Below are 13,528 nucleotides of genomic sequence, written 5' to 3' on the forward strand. Positions count from 1 at the left end.
AGCTTTACTCCATTACAGCGTGTATAAGCACATTTTTCCTCCTTCCCAGACTCCTGGTGATACAACATGCAACTTGATGACAGGCATCTGTTGTGATTGTGCTCTGCTAAATAACTTCTTCAGCTCTCTGGGCCACAGTTCACATCAGAGTCACTACCCCAGTGCTCCACAATGTTCAACAGAGCCAACAAAGCAGAATATCATAGAGGTATGAGACTGGTTCCAGGGCAAGAGAGGAGCTTGCCCTCAGCTGCCTGGCAGGGCTCAGCTCCTTAATACACCACTGCCTGCAACCTGCTGGCCTCTTTCCAGGAAGTGCTGCTGCCAATAATTTGAACTCAGCTTTAGGACTGGGGGCGTGGTGTGTGTGGTGTGTGTGTGTGGAGGAACCTGCCACGTCAAGGCAGTGCTGGGTGGAGTTTGGAAACGTGCTTTACAGAGTGTTTCATCAGCTGCACGCTTCCCCTCCCTGAGCAGGGCGAGAGAGCCTTTCAGGCAACAAATAATGATGCAAAATGCAGTTGCATTTGCATGTACTGTTTCCCCTTCTTTCCTGAACTGTGCCATCCTCCTTGTAGCTGTTGAGTTGCTCTCCTTTCAGCAGACAAGCTGTGCTGGGAAGCTGCTATGTTGCTGTCAGGCGGCATCTAGTACTTGACAACACAGTTGTTGCGAGATTCCAGGAAGCACAAGCAGCTCATTCTGGTGCATGCAGCTCTGCTGCTAATCAGCAGGGAAAGAAATTACAGAGTCACTCCCATTAATAACAGTCTTCATGTTGTAAAGTGACAAATTTCCCAAAGTCCTCACATAAAGAGAAATAGAAACCAGTCTGGCAGGGTTGCCTCACGCTCCTGTGACAGCAGCATGTCTCATTTCCTAGGTGTCTGGCAGGACTGGACTCTGCAGATGCCACTACCTGACACAAAAACAAGTTGAGAACAAGCAAATCCCCTCAGTGGCACAAGTCACCTCCACAGGGAAGCCATTCTGTCGCTGCTTGTCCCAAGGGAATGAGTTGTTCTCATGGAGAGAAGGCAGTTGCAGACCCCTTGATCAGGTTGAAGCTATTTTAAAACCAAACCACCACTTAGATGTGTGCCCTAAAAAGCATCCCTTTAATTAGGCCTGGGGGAATTTGTGGCTGTGAGGAAGCACTCACCACAGCCTGTTCTGCCCACAACAGCCCCAAGTGCTGTGCTCAGGGTGACGTGGCTGCCTGTCACCCCAGGCTGCACACTCAGGCTTGCTCAGATAAGCCAGGAGAGCCCGGTTGTAAACAGCCGCGTGCGTGCATTCCTTCCACGCCACACGATGGTATTTATAGCGCTGAATGCAGGAAGCTTAGGAAGGGGGTGAAGGGCAGCCATCTCTAACCGTGACCCTGCTCCAAGGGCAGCAGGGTAAAAGCACAGCTCTACCTTCACTCATTGTACAACTCAGCCAGCAAGCTCAATAAAACATCTTTATTCTGTACATTTATATATAGATGCTTGGGGAACACGGACAACCCCAAGCACTAGAAAAATTAAAGACAACAAAACAGCAATTATGAAGAGCATGGCACCAAGAACAGTCATGCCACAGATGGCAGGGATGAGGTGAGACCAGCCATCAGCTATTTCAGAGGTCACAGAACCCCGTGCCCATTTTGGGGCACAAAATGCCAGGGCTGCTGCAAACAGCTTGCACCCCCCAGACAGCTTTCTTTGTGACCCACTAGCACCAAAGGGAAGAGCTTGCTGGCAGCTGGGCCTGTCGCTCTTGCAGGCATGGGTGAAAGAAAATATCACTGTAACACCCAGACCACTGTCAGAATGGAAAGAAAGAGTGATCCTGCTTGAATAGCGACCCTGAGCCAATGGCTCCTTTTCGCTGCTGTGACAATGCGGAAGAAACAGATTTTCAATTTTCAGCTGGATCAGTGCTCCCCACAAGAGACAGGTCACTCCTGAGCTGCCTTTGAATCCCTTCATATACACCACCATTTCACAGCCTTCCCCACACCTTAGCATGCTCTTTGCAGGGTGCAGCTACCACCTCCCCACCTGCTGGAGCCCAGCACAGTGGAGTGCACTGCTTCGAGACATTCGCAGATGAGCACAGGCCGTGTGGCCCCACAGGCATTGCCTGTGTCAGCTACCCAGAAGCAGAACTTGCTCTCAGGACAGCAGAAGGGCTGTTTGGGTGTCCAAGTGCTATCACAGGCCCTCGCCCTTCTCTTTGGTTAGGGCTGGCAGGCCACCATGCCATGTTGCACAGAGCAGACACATTTGGTCTAACAGTCAACAATACAAACAAAAGCGTATGTACAGCTGTACAGCCCCTGCTGCACACTCCAGGCTGTGAGCGGCCTGGAGTAACAGTCCCACAGGGGAGCTGCATGACAGTGAGCAGGAGACAAACATGCTCCGCTCTTTGTGCACAGAGTCCTTGCCGGCAACATCAGCTTTCTGCTGACAACAAACCCCAGTGGCATGGGAAAGAAAAATAAGTCTTTCTCAAGGAGAAACAGAAATAAAATCATGCCACTGTCAAATCACATCTAAACATCAGAAGTCGCCTGGTGTTGTGTCAGTAACGCAGACTGTCCTCCTCACACGTTAAGGCAAGCATGTGAGGTGCAAGCTGGGCTGGGCCCTGGGACAGCCACAGCAGGGAGCCTACTGCAAACCACTGCTGCCACTATGCAGGTGACACTGTCAGCCAAACATTCATGGAAACAAGCTGCCCAGGCCAGCACAGGCCCAGGCCCCGCTCTGCTCCACAGAACGGCCACCTCACCAGGTGCTGCAAGGAACAGATGCGAGTACAAACTCGGCCTTTATGCCGTTACAGTGGGAAGCTGTGCCACTCGGAGCAGCCACAGCTTCCCAGGAGTCAGAAAGCAGGGTGCTGAAGGAGTGTGTATGTGTGAGTGGGGAACAGGACACTTGTCCAACAGTAAGACACTCAGATTGGAGTAATGCAAAACCAACACACAAACCAAGATTAAAACGGTTAAAAAGCATCCTGAATGCATTTTGAGAGGTTCAACCAAGTTCCTGCTGTGGGTAGCAGGGCCTCTTCCATCCCCTGCCCAGAGGGATGTGCTGCAGGATAACTCAAGAAAGGATTGTTATCAACCCAGTACTCAGAGAGCAGAAATGGAACCAGATCTTGCGTCGGAGATGGCAAAATATCCCTTCACTGCTAGTCTTCAAGGGTTCTGCTCCTCCCAACCAATAATTTTCAAACAGTAAACAAAGCCAGAACTTGCCTGCCCAGGTCTGCAGGTACCTCTGATCTATTCTGAAGGAGGGCAGGGTAACAGAAGCTGCAGGCAACGCGGAGAACATGCTTAACTCGCTCCAGGTACGGCACTGAATGCAAGAAACTCTCTCAGGCTCCATCTCACGATGCGGAGGAGGGACACCCACGCTAGAACGGGAAAGCAGCAGCTCCAGGCATCGTTCAGAGAGCCACGGGAGCTTCCATCCTTCTCCCAGCTTGCTGGTGAGTGGAGATCTCTCTGACCTAGTTGTAGTCAGAAGCTCAGCTGTCCAGGCCCCAGGGACTCCTCCAGGCCGTTTTCTTTGGTGGTGATGGCTTGGAGGTCAGTGACATGCCCAATGCCTTTGGTGACTCCTTCACGGAAAAGCAGCTTGGCTCCGATCTTCAAGTATTCAGGATGCTTGATGAACCTGAAACGGACGACTGCCTTCTCTCCTGTCCGCAGCTTGTCCTGAAGAGAAAAAGAAGAGAGCTTAGACCCATCTACCATATTGATGTATGCAGGGGAGGTACATGTGGATGCTAAGAAGATGAGGCAAATGAGCAGGTTGCCTCCTTCAGACTGTGTTCCTTGAGCTCTTCTCATTATTGTATGCATAGGGGCAGACAGGAAGACACAGGATCTGGAGAATGGAGAGTTCACCTCCCTTCATAGTTTTGCTGTAGTCCATCATGCAGATTGTTTTGTGACAAGGGAATTCTTTAACATGTTGGGAGGAAAACCAACCAAATGGGCAGGATAAAGGGGTGGAGCATGCTCCTAGGAAGGGACAGAGCTACTCAAGGTACCAGTAGCCCCTAGCTTTACCCAAGGGGCCCCACAGGGAGGTCCACCCTCCTCCTCTTTATTCCTATGCCTACCTTTCCATGGATCTTCTCTACAATAGCAGTCTGTCGCACATTCCCCACGTGCACCGTCACCTGAAACCCCTTCCGGAAAGTCGTGGCATGGAACAAAAGCACGATCTCGGCTTCAAACACTGAGCAGATGGTGGGGTTCATTTCTGGGCTCACCATGACCATGCCCTGCACAACAACCCAAAGCTCAGACCAGTTAGGGCCAGTACTCTTGCTTCTGCACAACCCCCCAAACCACAAACACATCTCCACTCTGCGACTTGGGCTTGCATCCCATTCTCAGCCTTGTACTCATCCCGCTTCATAGCCTGGCCGTTTCCTCTCCTTCCAGTAAGTTTCCTGCAAAAGTCTCTGCTTTGTTCCCACCCTATCAATTGGGGATCTCCGGGGAAGCCTCCAGTCTTGCTCACCAGACCAGCAAGCAACCTGCCAACAGCAGGACTCACCTTGCGCAGCAGGGAGCGGTCGAAGGGTCCGAGGGCCAGTGTGGCTGCCTGCCCAGCCCGCAGCACACGGCAGGCTGAGCGGTTGCGTTGGATACTGCACACTTTCAGACGAAGGAACTTCCCGTCGTCAGTGGGACCAACCACCAGGTTCTCCCCTTCTCGGCAGATCCCACTGCCCGGGGCAGAGGAGCAGGACAGAGTTCATCAAGAGACAAGGAAGAAATTTCACTCTCCAAGATCAACCTGCACAAACTTTCTAGGGCCAAGGAGGTGAGTGTCCCTGGACTCTTACTCAGGACTAACTAACAGGGATGCATAGCTGGTGGGAAGAGGGATTTCCTACAGCAGGACCAAAAGTCACACTATCACTCCTAAGAACACCAGATACCCCTCAGACAGGGGCCATTCTGTCACCAGTGCTCTGCCACACTGCATTGTTTCTGCTGGAGAGACTGCAGCTGACACCTGCTTTGTGTGCATGTGCTGGTAGCCAAACTGCTCTGATCACTCCCAAACACTGAGGGACATATGTGAATGCCCCATCTCTGGAAGTGTTCAAAGCCAGGCTGGATGGGGCTTTGAGCAACCTGGTCTAGTGGAAGGTGTTCCTGCCCATGGCAGGGGGATTGGAACTAGATGATGTTTAAGGTTCCTGCCAAATCAATCCATTCTATGATTCTATGACAGATGCCTTCTCATGGGGTAGCATGCAGTTAACCTCTGCTGGAATTAGAGGACTTGGTCTTTACATTTCCTACCCCCGCTTAAGGAAGGAGGAAAGCAACGCCTTGGGATCATGGATAACCTCTGCCAACTCTGGGTGCCAGCACGCCTTTCTTCAGCACACTATAGGTCCTATTCCTAATCCAGCAAGATTAGAGCAGAGTCCCTGCTTGCTACCACATGACCAATGGTTTGCTTATGGCACCACTCAATACCCTGGAGGGCTTTGCCCTCACTTGGTCAGTCACCTGGCAGCGGTCAGGACTGAGCCTCGCACTGCGTCCATCTGCGGTTGGTGACTCTAACCTTGTGGGAACTCTAGCCACAATTCACACCCGCTCTTGTGGCCTCACTTACCTTGACAGAGTTCCTCCCACAACAGTCCCCACCTCTGGCACAGTATAAATTTCATCGACCTGCAGCAAGGCAACAAGAATAACCTGCTCAGACAGCTGTGAAACAGCACTCCAGAATGAGAACAAGGTGCTTGCTACTTGTGTGGAGGGAGGTGAGCTCTCTGCTGGTCATCAGATGGTGTTGACACCATGTCAGAGGTTTTGCCAGCTCCCACTACCTGCCCATTAGAGGAACCTCTGCCTTTTAAGTGGCAACCAGAGAAACAATCTTATCCCTGACATGGGTATCCCTTGGTTAGGAGAGAGCCCAGCCTAAGAGGCTTTTTACAAGGAGTGAGTCCTCTCTTTAATGTCTCCCGATAGTCTCCCGGAGTCACCACATCCCACAGTTTCTAGAGCCCTGGGATGTTTGTCACACATCACAGCAATGAGTGCAGTACCAGAACTAGAAACAAACTATACTTACATACCTGAAACTCTGTGAGTTGCTGCATTAATTCTTCCTGCTCTTTACTGTTGGTAAGTGGAGGGAGGATGTTGAGGAAGACTTTTAAGAGATCCAGGTTCTCCCCAGACACACTGGACAGTGTGAAGATTGGGGTGATGCTGTCAGACACAAATAGAGAGGAATAAGCAGAATGCCAGAGCACAGCTGCATAATGTAGCTGGAACTCTGGACTGACCCAATCCAGCAAGAAGAAAGAGACTACAAAGATAAATTTCCAGAGTAGGAGGGCACAGGTACTAGGGCTAGGGCTAGGTACAGCTCTGCAGTAACCCATGGCTCTGTGGTTGGTCAAGGCACCAGTCCCCTGCCAACCCACACTTCTATCATGGAGAAGTAACTCCAGTGCAGCCTTGGGCACCTTCTGCTCCTAGAGCACAGAAAAAGGCCTGGGAGGTGAAAATGCCTTCTCAGACAAAGCAAGGGTTGGAAAACTCATGAGAATCCAAGATGTTCAAGTTGTGGTTGCCCCGCCATGGTCCACCTTCCCCAGCTCCACACAGCAGCCCCATCTGAACTGCCTGCTCCCAGCAGAAGAAAGGAATAGTCCCTTACTTGGGAGACTGTGCAAACTGCTGTGCTGCTGTAACAGCATCGTCATCTGAGTTCACAAGCAGGGGGAGCTTGTTGCAGCCTGGCTGCTTCAGTATTCTTTCCAGCTGCTTCACTGTCCGTTCCACAGTGGCTTTTGAACACAAGTCAACTTTGCTGATGACAATGAAGAAGGGGACCTTGAGGGCCATGGCCAAGCCCAAGTGCTCTCGCGTTGTGCCTGCTGCAGGAGACAAGTGAGAGTGTAGGTGCACTAGCAGTCACCACTGTTGCTTGTATTTGGCACAGCTATGTCTCCTGGCTCTCCCACAGGCCCACTCAAGAGATTTCACCCTAACTGCTTAGTTCATCAGGCAATGAAAAAGCAAAACTATTATTTTAAACAAAACCAAACATCAGTCCAGAAAAACAAAAACCACCAAGAATTTTTGTGACTGATCTGTTTGCTTCAGAAAGATGCAGTAGTTTTCATTCTTGGGCAAGAGTTTGCCAGAAAACAGCCACAAAAATGTCAAAGAAAGATGTGGGAGAATTCCAACTGCCTTCTTACAAGGCTTTAGGATTCAGCATCCCTAAGAATATGTCAAAGGTTTAGTTTAGTTTTGTTTTGTTTTTCCTAACACTGCCTCAAATTCCAAATGAAGCCTGTCTGCCCAGGGTACAGTTTAATGAGGTCTACAGCTGGTAAGAGGATCCCAGCTCTGTTCCCCTCCCAGGCACTCAAAGGCTTACAAAAACTCAAAAGATGCTTCCAAACTAATATTTTTTTTCTGACAACTGTTCCCAACTAACAAGGACCCACTCCCTCCATTCTCCACTGCTGTCAATCCACACAGGCAAGGCAACACTCACCAATGCCGGTGTTGGCACTAACCACCAGCATAGCAAAGTCTGGGCAGTAGCTGGTGAGGCCAAAGATGGTTGTTTTCAGATACTTGTGGTGACCAGCCAGGTCAATGAAAGTGATCATTTTGGAAGAACTCTCACAGATCTCTTCTGCTGTTCGGGAGTCACTGTAATTCACCACCTGAGGAACATAAGGACTTGGTGAGAAAAGGAGCCCCAGCAGGCAAGTGAAGAAAAGCCAGCTCTTATCTATCCACTTTGACCTCAGAATTAGTGAGGAGAGATCATTCACCATGGGTGCAAGAAACAACTTCTGTTGCAAACAGGCAAGTAGCACTCAGGTTCAGCTAAAGGGACACTGAGCTGTACCACCTCTCTTTCCTTGTGTCCCACTCACAGTTGTAACAGGAAGGCAGTCCTGTTCTCCAGCTTTTTGAGTTCAGCAGCACACTCTCTCACCTCTCCTTTGCTGTTGAAGCCAAGGATCTCAAAGCTGATGCTTGATGTTCTTCCTGATTGGATTTCATGGAGGTGCCGGAAGAGGTTGAGGCGTGCTCTGCCCCGCCCGTTGTCCAGCTCTCCTTGTGTTAGGACACCCAACAGGGTTGACTTCCCTGAGTCCACATTCCCCAGAACAGCTACTCGCAGGTCTAAGAACTACAGGAAGAACAGAGAAATCACAAAACTTAACCACTGCTGTGCTGGGTGTGCATGAAAAACTACATAGCAGTGGAGATGTGCCTCAGAGAGCTTTTCTCCATGATGAACACTGTGCAGTGTAATCTTGCTTAGATTCTGCTCTTACTACCATCAAAACACTGCCCAGGAGTTGTGATGTGACACATCGGGCTTTGATAACAGAAAAAAAGGTGATTTGCTGCAGCAAGAACTCTAAATCCTTCCTTGTTTGCACGCTGGCCTGCATCAGAACTGTTGCTGTAGAAGTGAAATAATTTTTCACCTCTAATCCAGGCAATCTCCCCTACTGGTATCTTCCTCAACCACAATCTTGGAGATGAAAAGCATTATCAAGTCTCTCTCCAACAGCTCTTTAAAACATCTGCTATGGGCAGATGACAAAGTGCCTCTAGGGTTTGGGCTCCCATCCCAAAAGGAAGCTGCTTGTATGAAGCCTCCAAGTCTCCAGCAGGAGAGGACAGCCAAGTCACAGGTCCCTACCTGCTGGTTGTCAGGCACCTTTCGGACAAGCACCTCCGTTATCTTCCTTGGAACGTCACTGTCGTAATCGACTTCCCTCTCCCGTAGCACCGTAATGTCAGCTCCAACCCTGCCAAAAACACGAAAGGAAGGAGTGAGACACACGCCTGTACTCAGCAGCTCTTGCGCCTCTAGAATAACCGCTGGCAAAGTGAATGGGATGAAAGCTGGGGATAGCAGGGAAGGAGCCTCCAGCTTCCAGCCAAAAGCCCTATAACTGCCTTCCTATTTCCAGAGCCTCATGATGAGGGAATTTTAGTCATACAAGCGCTTGTAGAATGGAGCCACTGGCTCCTCAGGGAAATCCTGGGGCCAAGCCTCTCTACTGGAGGCTGTTTATGCCTGTGGGTCCTGCAGATGAAAGGGAACACGTACTTCTCTGCCATACGGCGCAGTGTCTTGAGCGAGGCACGCATCTCTTCCTCTGAGAGGCCCACCAGCAGCCCATTGTCCTCCACGCCGATCTGATAGACGGCCTCACCTCGGCCTTCTTGTAGTCGCCACTTCATCTGTGTCACCAGGTGCTCAAAGCGATATTGCGAGGGATTCACTAGCTTTAGCTGTTTAACAGAGGAGGTAGTTATAGCCACAGCCTGGATGCTGAGGGAATCCCATTGCCCAAGCCAGCAGCTCCCTAACCCCACACCATGAAGCAATGCCTCCAACTCTGACCCGCTTCTAGAAAACACAGCCCAAGTCAGTGTCTGCACAGAAGCCGTAGGACAGGTGAGAAAGGGTTTCACAAATGTACCACATATGGTAGCAGAACTTGCCTGCACCTTGCCAAAGGGATCTGTACGCTGCCTGCTGGGGGGGTAAAGAAAGTGCTGTGGGACCTATCTATGACACAGGAGCCAAGTAAGTGCAAAGGGCACAACAGCCACAAGAAAGTGAAAAACTATTATCAGGGACACGTGCAGCTCTCTCTTGAAAGGAAGATTTCAGTAAAGATGCAGTGGGTCTCATCTCCTAAAACAGTTTCCTAAAAATGAGTACTGTGACAAAACTCTTGCAGCTCATCATACGGGGTATTACTAGGCACAGAGGCATGAAAGATGACTGAGAGTTCCTTACTACAGTGTCCACATTTCTGTCTCTTCCTCGGACATGCTCCCCATGTGCTGTCTTGTGACAGTGAAGTTACTCACTGCAAAATAACCCTCTGGGAGGAAGACCTCCTTTTGCAACCTCAAAAGGCTCACCTTGTACTCGATGTTTCCATCTTCTGCCTGGTCAGAGAATGAAACAAGACAGAAAGGTTAGATGTTGTGCCAGCAGGAACTGCTATAGGCATCAGCTGCCAAGATACTCTACAGCTCGTGCTGGCAGTTTCAGAGAGAGGAAAAATGGCTGAAATACACTGTGTTAGGTCACAGCCTCTTCCACCATTCATTCCTATGCTCAACTGGAACTTACTTTAGGTTTGTTTCTGCTGTTTGCATCCCACATGATGAAAACCAGAGGATAAAACTAGAGAGTGACACAGGGGGTAATACTGCTTTTGGGGGTTTTACTGTCAGTAAAGAATAGGGCCATCTAACAGTCACAGAGAGAGAGTTCCAGTTTCAAAAAGGCACAGGCCAGCAGATGATCAAAAGTCTCCCCCGTCACCCATCCATGACCTATACTGTCACCCACAGCATCCCACTCCCACCCTACCCAGCAGCTTCCATCCACCTAATGTGCACAGAATCAGGGGACCGGGATCAAAAGTTGCTGTCTCCTATCCTGCACACTGATACCCTCACTCACTCAATTATTTTTTCAGTGACATCTTCTCATATACTTGCATATCTTCTCTCTGCAAGAGAGAAGGACTACAAACATAAAGAAGCAAGCTACTGACTTCTTTCAAGTCCAGCAAGCTGGTCACTGGCTTGGCAGTTCTGGAGACCCAGACCTGATTGTGGCTGGCTGTGCACAACATGCTCAGGAGAACTTTGCCAGGAAGGGCTGGAGCCAGAATGGATTGTCACAGCCCAAACCAGAAAGGCCCAGGTACTCGTCAAGCCCACTCCAACTCCAACAGGCTTCAGCTTCTGAAGAGAACATATTGAAATAACTTTCCCACTGATTCAGTCTAAGGACCACTGAGAAAGGGCTGGAGCCTGCAGGAAGCCAAGTACTCTGACAGACTAAATCAAGCTACCAACACTAAGCACTTCCTTTTCCTCCAGACACCAGTTTGCATGTCAGGAGAGGCAACAGCCTTCTCCTTGCCTTACAGCTCAGCTCCTAACCACAGCAGTGTTTAGGGTGGCAAAAGGCCAACAGAGGGAAGTTCTGAATTGTCAGCTCAGCTCTCAGGCACCAGAGCTATGCAATGAGAAAAGGAAGGCTTTCCTCTCTTACCATCTGCCAGCTTTCTAGCTCTAGGAGGAACACTGCATTCACATATTGCACTGTCCTCTAAATAAGGGGGTGGGTCTCTTTCAAGTCAGCTGAGACTAGAAAAGCAACAAGCCTAGACTTGCCAGGCCACATACTGCACAGGGCAGCTGGGGAGAGGAAGCTGTGCTGAAACCACAGGGGGCTGTCCAGCCTCCAGCTGAAAGAACAAAAACTAAACAGCAGCTGCTGGGGACAATCCTGCCCATGGAGATCTAACAGTAACAAAGCACTGTTTTCCCTTCTTGCCAAGTGTCACAGCCCTGCCTTGTGGAGGAATTGCTCCCTCCAGCACAGATTCTTATACATTTTACAGAAAGCTCACCGAGTGGAGCCAAGCGATTGACTCCGGGGCAATGCAATGCCCCACAGTGGCAGTCGTATTAGCATGGTGCCAACTGCCTGATCAACAAACTCACTTACTACCAATGACATTTTTTCCTGCTGCAAGAGGCAAACGTGTTGCACTCCATCAGTACCGTCTGCGTTTCTATATAAGAAAACAATTGCCAAATTAGCTGGGAAGGGAGTCACTAGAACCTGCTGAGCTACGTCAATGAGTTTGGCAGCTGGGAAGGGACTTACACCCACCAGATCAGCTCTCAGGGAAAGATGCGAACAGGACGCTTGTGACTACAAGTTGAGCAAAGCTTTATTTCCGAAGCTCTTTAGCTCCCTGACAGTAAAGCACCCACGGATGTCAGGCAGTGGGATGCTACTGATGGGCAGGGTTTGGTGGACCACGCAGGGAGCTCTCTGGCACTGGGGGCACAAACACTGTGCGCTGCCACGTCAAACCCGAGCACAGAGATCAGGGCAGGCGGGCACACCACTCCCGGGGCTGCCGGCTGCAGAGCCCCCCGCCGGGCAGCCCGACCCCGGCTCGAACCTGCACCAGCATCGCCAGGACCCTCCACGGAGCCTCTTCACAAGCCTCTCCAGCCTGACCCGCGACCAAACCTGCCAGGGCGCGGGGCAGCGAGCCCACGTCTCACCGAGCCGCTCGGGGGCGACCTTCCCTCCGCCCTCTCCAGCCCCGCAACGGCGGCGCCCCCCGCCCCTGACAGGGGCGGCCCGGGCCTCCGCGGCGCCAGGGCCCGGGGCGGGGGGACCACCCCCTCCGCGGCTGACGGGACGCGGCGACCATGGGCCCGGCCGGGGAAGCTCACCTCGGGTGGCAGGTACGGCGGGTTGTTGGCCTTCCCCCCCCGGCTCCGCCCGTTCTTCTTCTTCGCTTTCGAGCCGCCGCCGCCGCCGGGCGCGGGCCCCCCGCGACCCCGCAGCGCCCCGCCCGCCCCGCCGCCCGCCGGCCGGCAGCAGCCCCCGAACAGCTCCGACACCCGGGAGTCCATGGCGAGCGGCGCGGCCCCGCCGCCCTGGTGCGGCGCCCGCTCGGCACCCGCTCCCGCCCGGGCTCCCCTCCCCGGCCCCGCTGCCCCGGTACCCGCGTCAGAAACCGCCGCGCGGCGCCACGGGAAACCGAGTCCAGCCCGCCTACAGCTCCCAGCGCGCCCGCCCGGAACTACCGCTCCCGGCGTGCCCCGCGGCGCACCCCGCTGGCTCCGTACGGGCTCCCTCCGCGGGGGCGGGCGGGAGTTGGAGTCCGCTGGGTGGAGCGCCGCCTGGCGGCCGCGGCGGGCAACGCCGCCCTCCCGGCCCTGCCCTCCAGGATCTGCCGGTGCCCGCGGGCTTCCCCTTTGGCGGCTCACAGGCTTTGCGACGGGGCAGAGCCCCAGGTTCCCTGTTCAGTGACAGCAAACTATCTGCACCCATTCTGACTGGCGTGGGGGAGCCGGAGTGTTTGTAAAGGTGTTTGGCATTGGAGGCACCTCGTAACTACACGGCGGCGGCAGCAGCCCGGTGCGCAGCTTTCCCCAAGGACGCCTTACGCTCCTGCTGACGGGGGCAACAGCAAAAGCCCCTCCTGCCGTGCCCCGCGTCCCTCACCGTGTGCTTTGCCGGTCTCCAGTACCACCACCACGAAGCCTCGTTTTTCTCCACCGCACCCCCGGGGAAGGGCCCTACGCTTGACCAGTGTTTGTGAAGCTCTCACGCTGTCTGGCGCTGTCAACAGGCAGCCGAGGCTGCTGTAAAGTCAGCTCGCCGGGGAGCGGCTCCTCCCGCCACCCGCCGGCAGGGACCGCCCGCCTCTCGCCGTGTTTTGGAGGCTGCACCCAATGGGGCTGCGGCCACGTTGTTTCCAAACACGGCAGCTCGCACTCACCGCACGCCCCCGCCTCCCCGCCGCGGGGCCAAGGCGGTTCCTCTGCCAGGGACCGGAGCCGACAGGGCTGCCGGGCGGAGGAAGCTCAGCGGCGGCCGGCGGGGCTTTGCCTCCTCACTGCCGCGCACTTCGCGGGAGT

The 13,528-nt window shown here is 52.9% G+C and overlaps 1 protein-coding gene across 4 annotated transcripts; it reads right to left on the reverse strand.

Moving 5' to 3' along the window:
* Positions 1-1,451: 1,451 nt before the first annotated feature.
* GTPBP2 (GTP binding protein 2) lies at positions 1,452-13,527 on the reverse strand. Of its 4 annotated transcripts, none has more exons than XM_065058064.1 (12): positions 13,390-13,527; positions 9,980-10,006; positions 9,153-9,337; positions 8,739-8,847; positions 8,019-8,216; positions 7,566-7,740; positions 6,717-6,936; positions 6,127-6,262; positions 5,658-5,716; positions 4,578-4,749; positions 4,135-4,299; positions 1,452-3,724 (listed from the first exon to the last, which is right to left on the reverse strand). In XM_065058064.1, the coding sequence occupies exons 3-12, from the start codon at positions 9,284-9,286 to the stop codon at positions 3,527-3,529; spliced, it is 1,566 nt and encodes a 521-aa protein (XP_064914136.1). In that variant the 5' UTR covers positions 9,287-9,337; positions 9,980-10,006; positions 13,390-13,527; the 3' UTR covers positions 1,452-3,526. The 4 variants fall into 4 exon arrangements, with proteins under 4 accessions (XP_064914136.1, XP_021145136.1, XP_064914134.1 ...); XM_021289461.2 differs by lacking the exon at positions 13,390-13,527 and adding an exon at positions 13,113-13,351; XM_065058062.1 differs by lacking the exon at positions 13,390-13,527 and adding an exon at positions 12,335-12,610.
* Position 13,528: the final 1 nt, after the last annotated feature.

The sequence above is a fragment of the Columba livia genome, chromosome 3, assembly GCF_036013475.1.
Source record: "Columba livia isolate bColLiv1 breed racing homer chromosome 3, bColLiv1.pat.W.v2, whole genome shotgun sequence".
Classification (NCBI taxonomy): Eukaryota; Metazoa; Chordata; class Aves; order Columbiformes; family Columbidae; genus Columba; species Columba livia.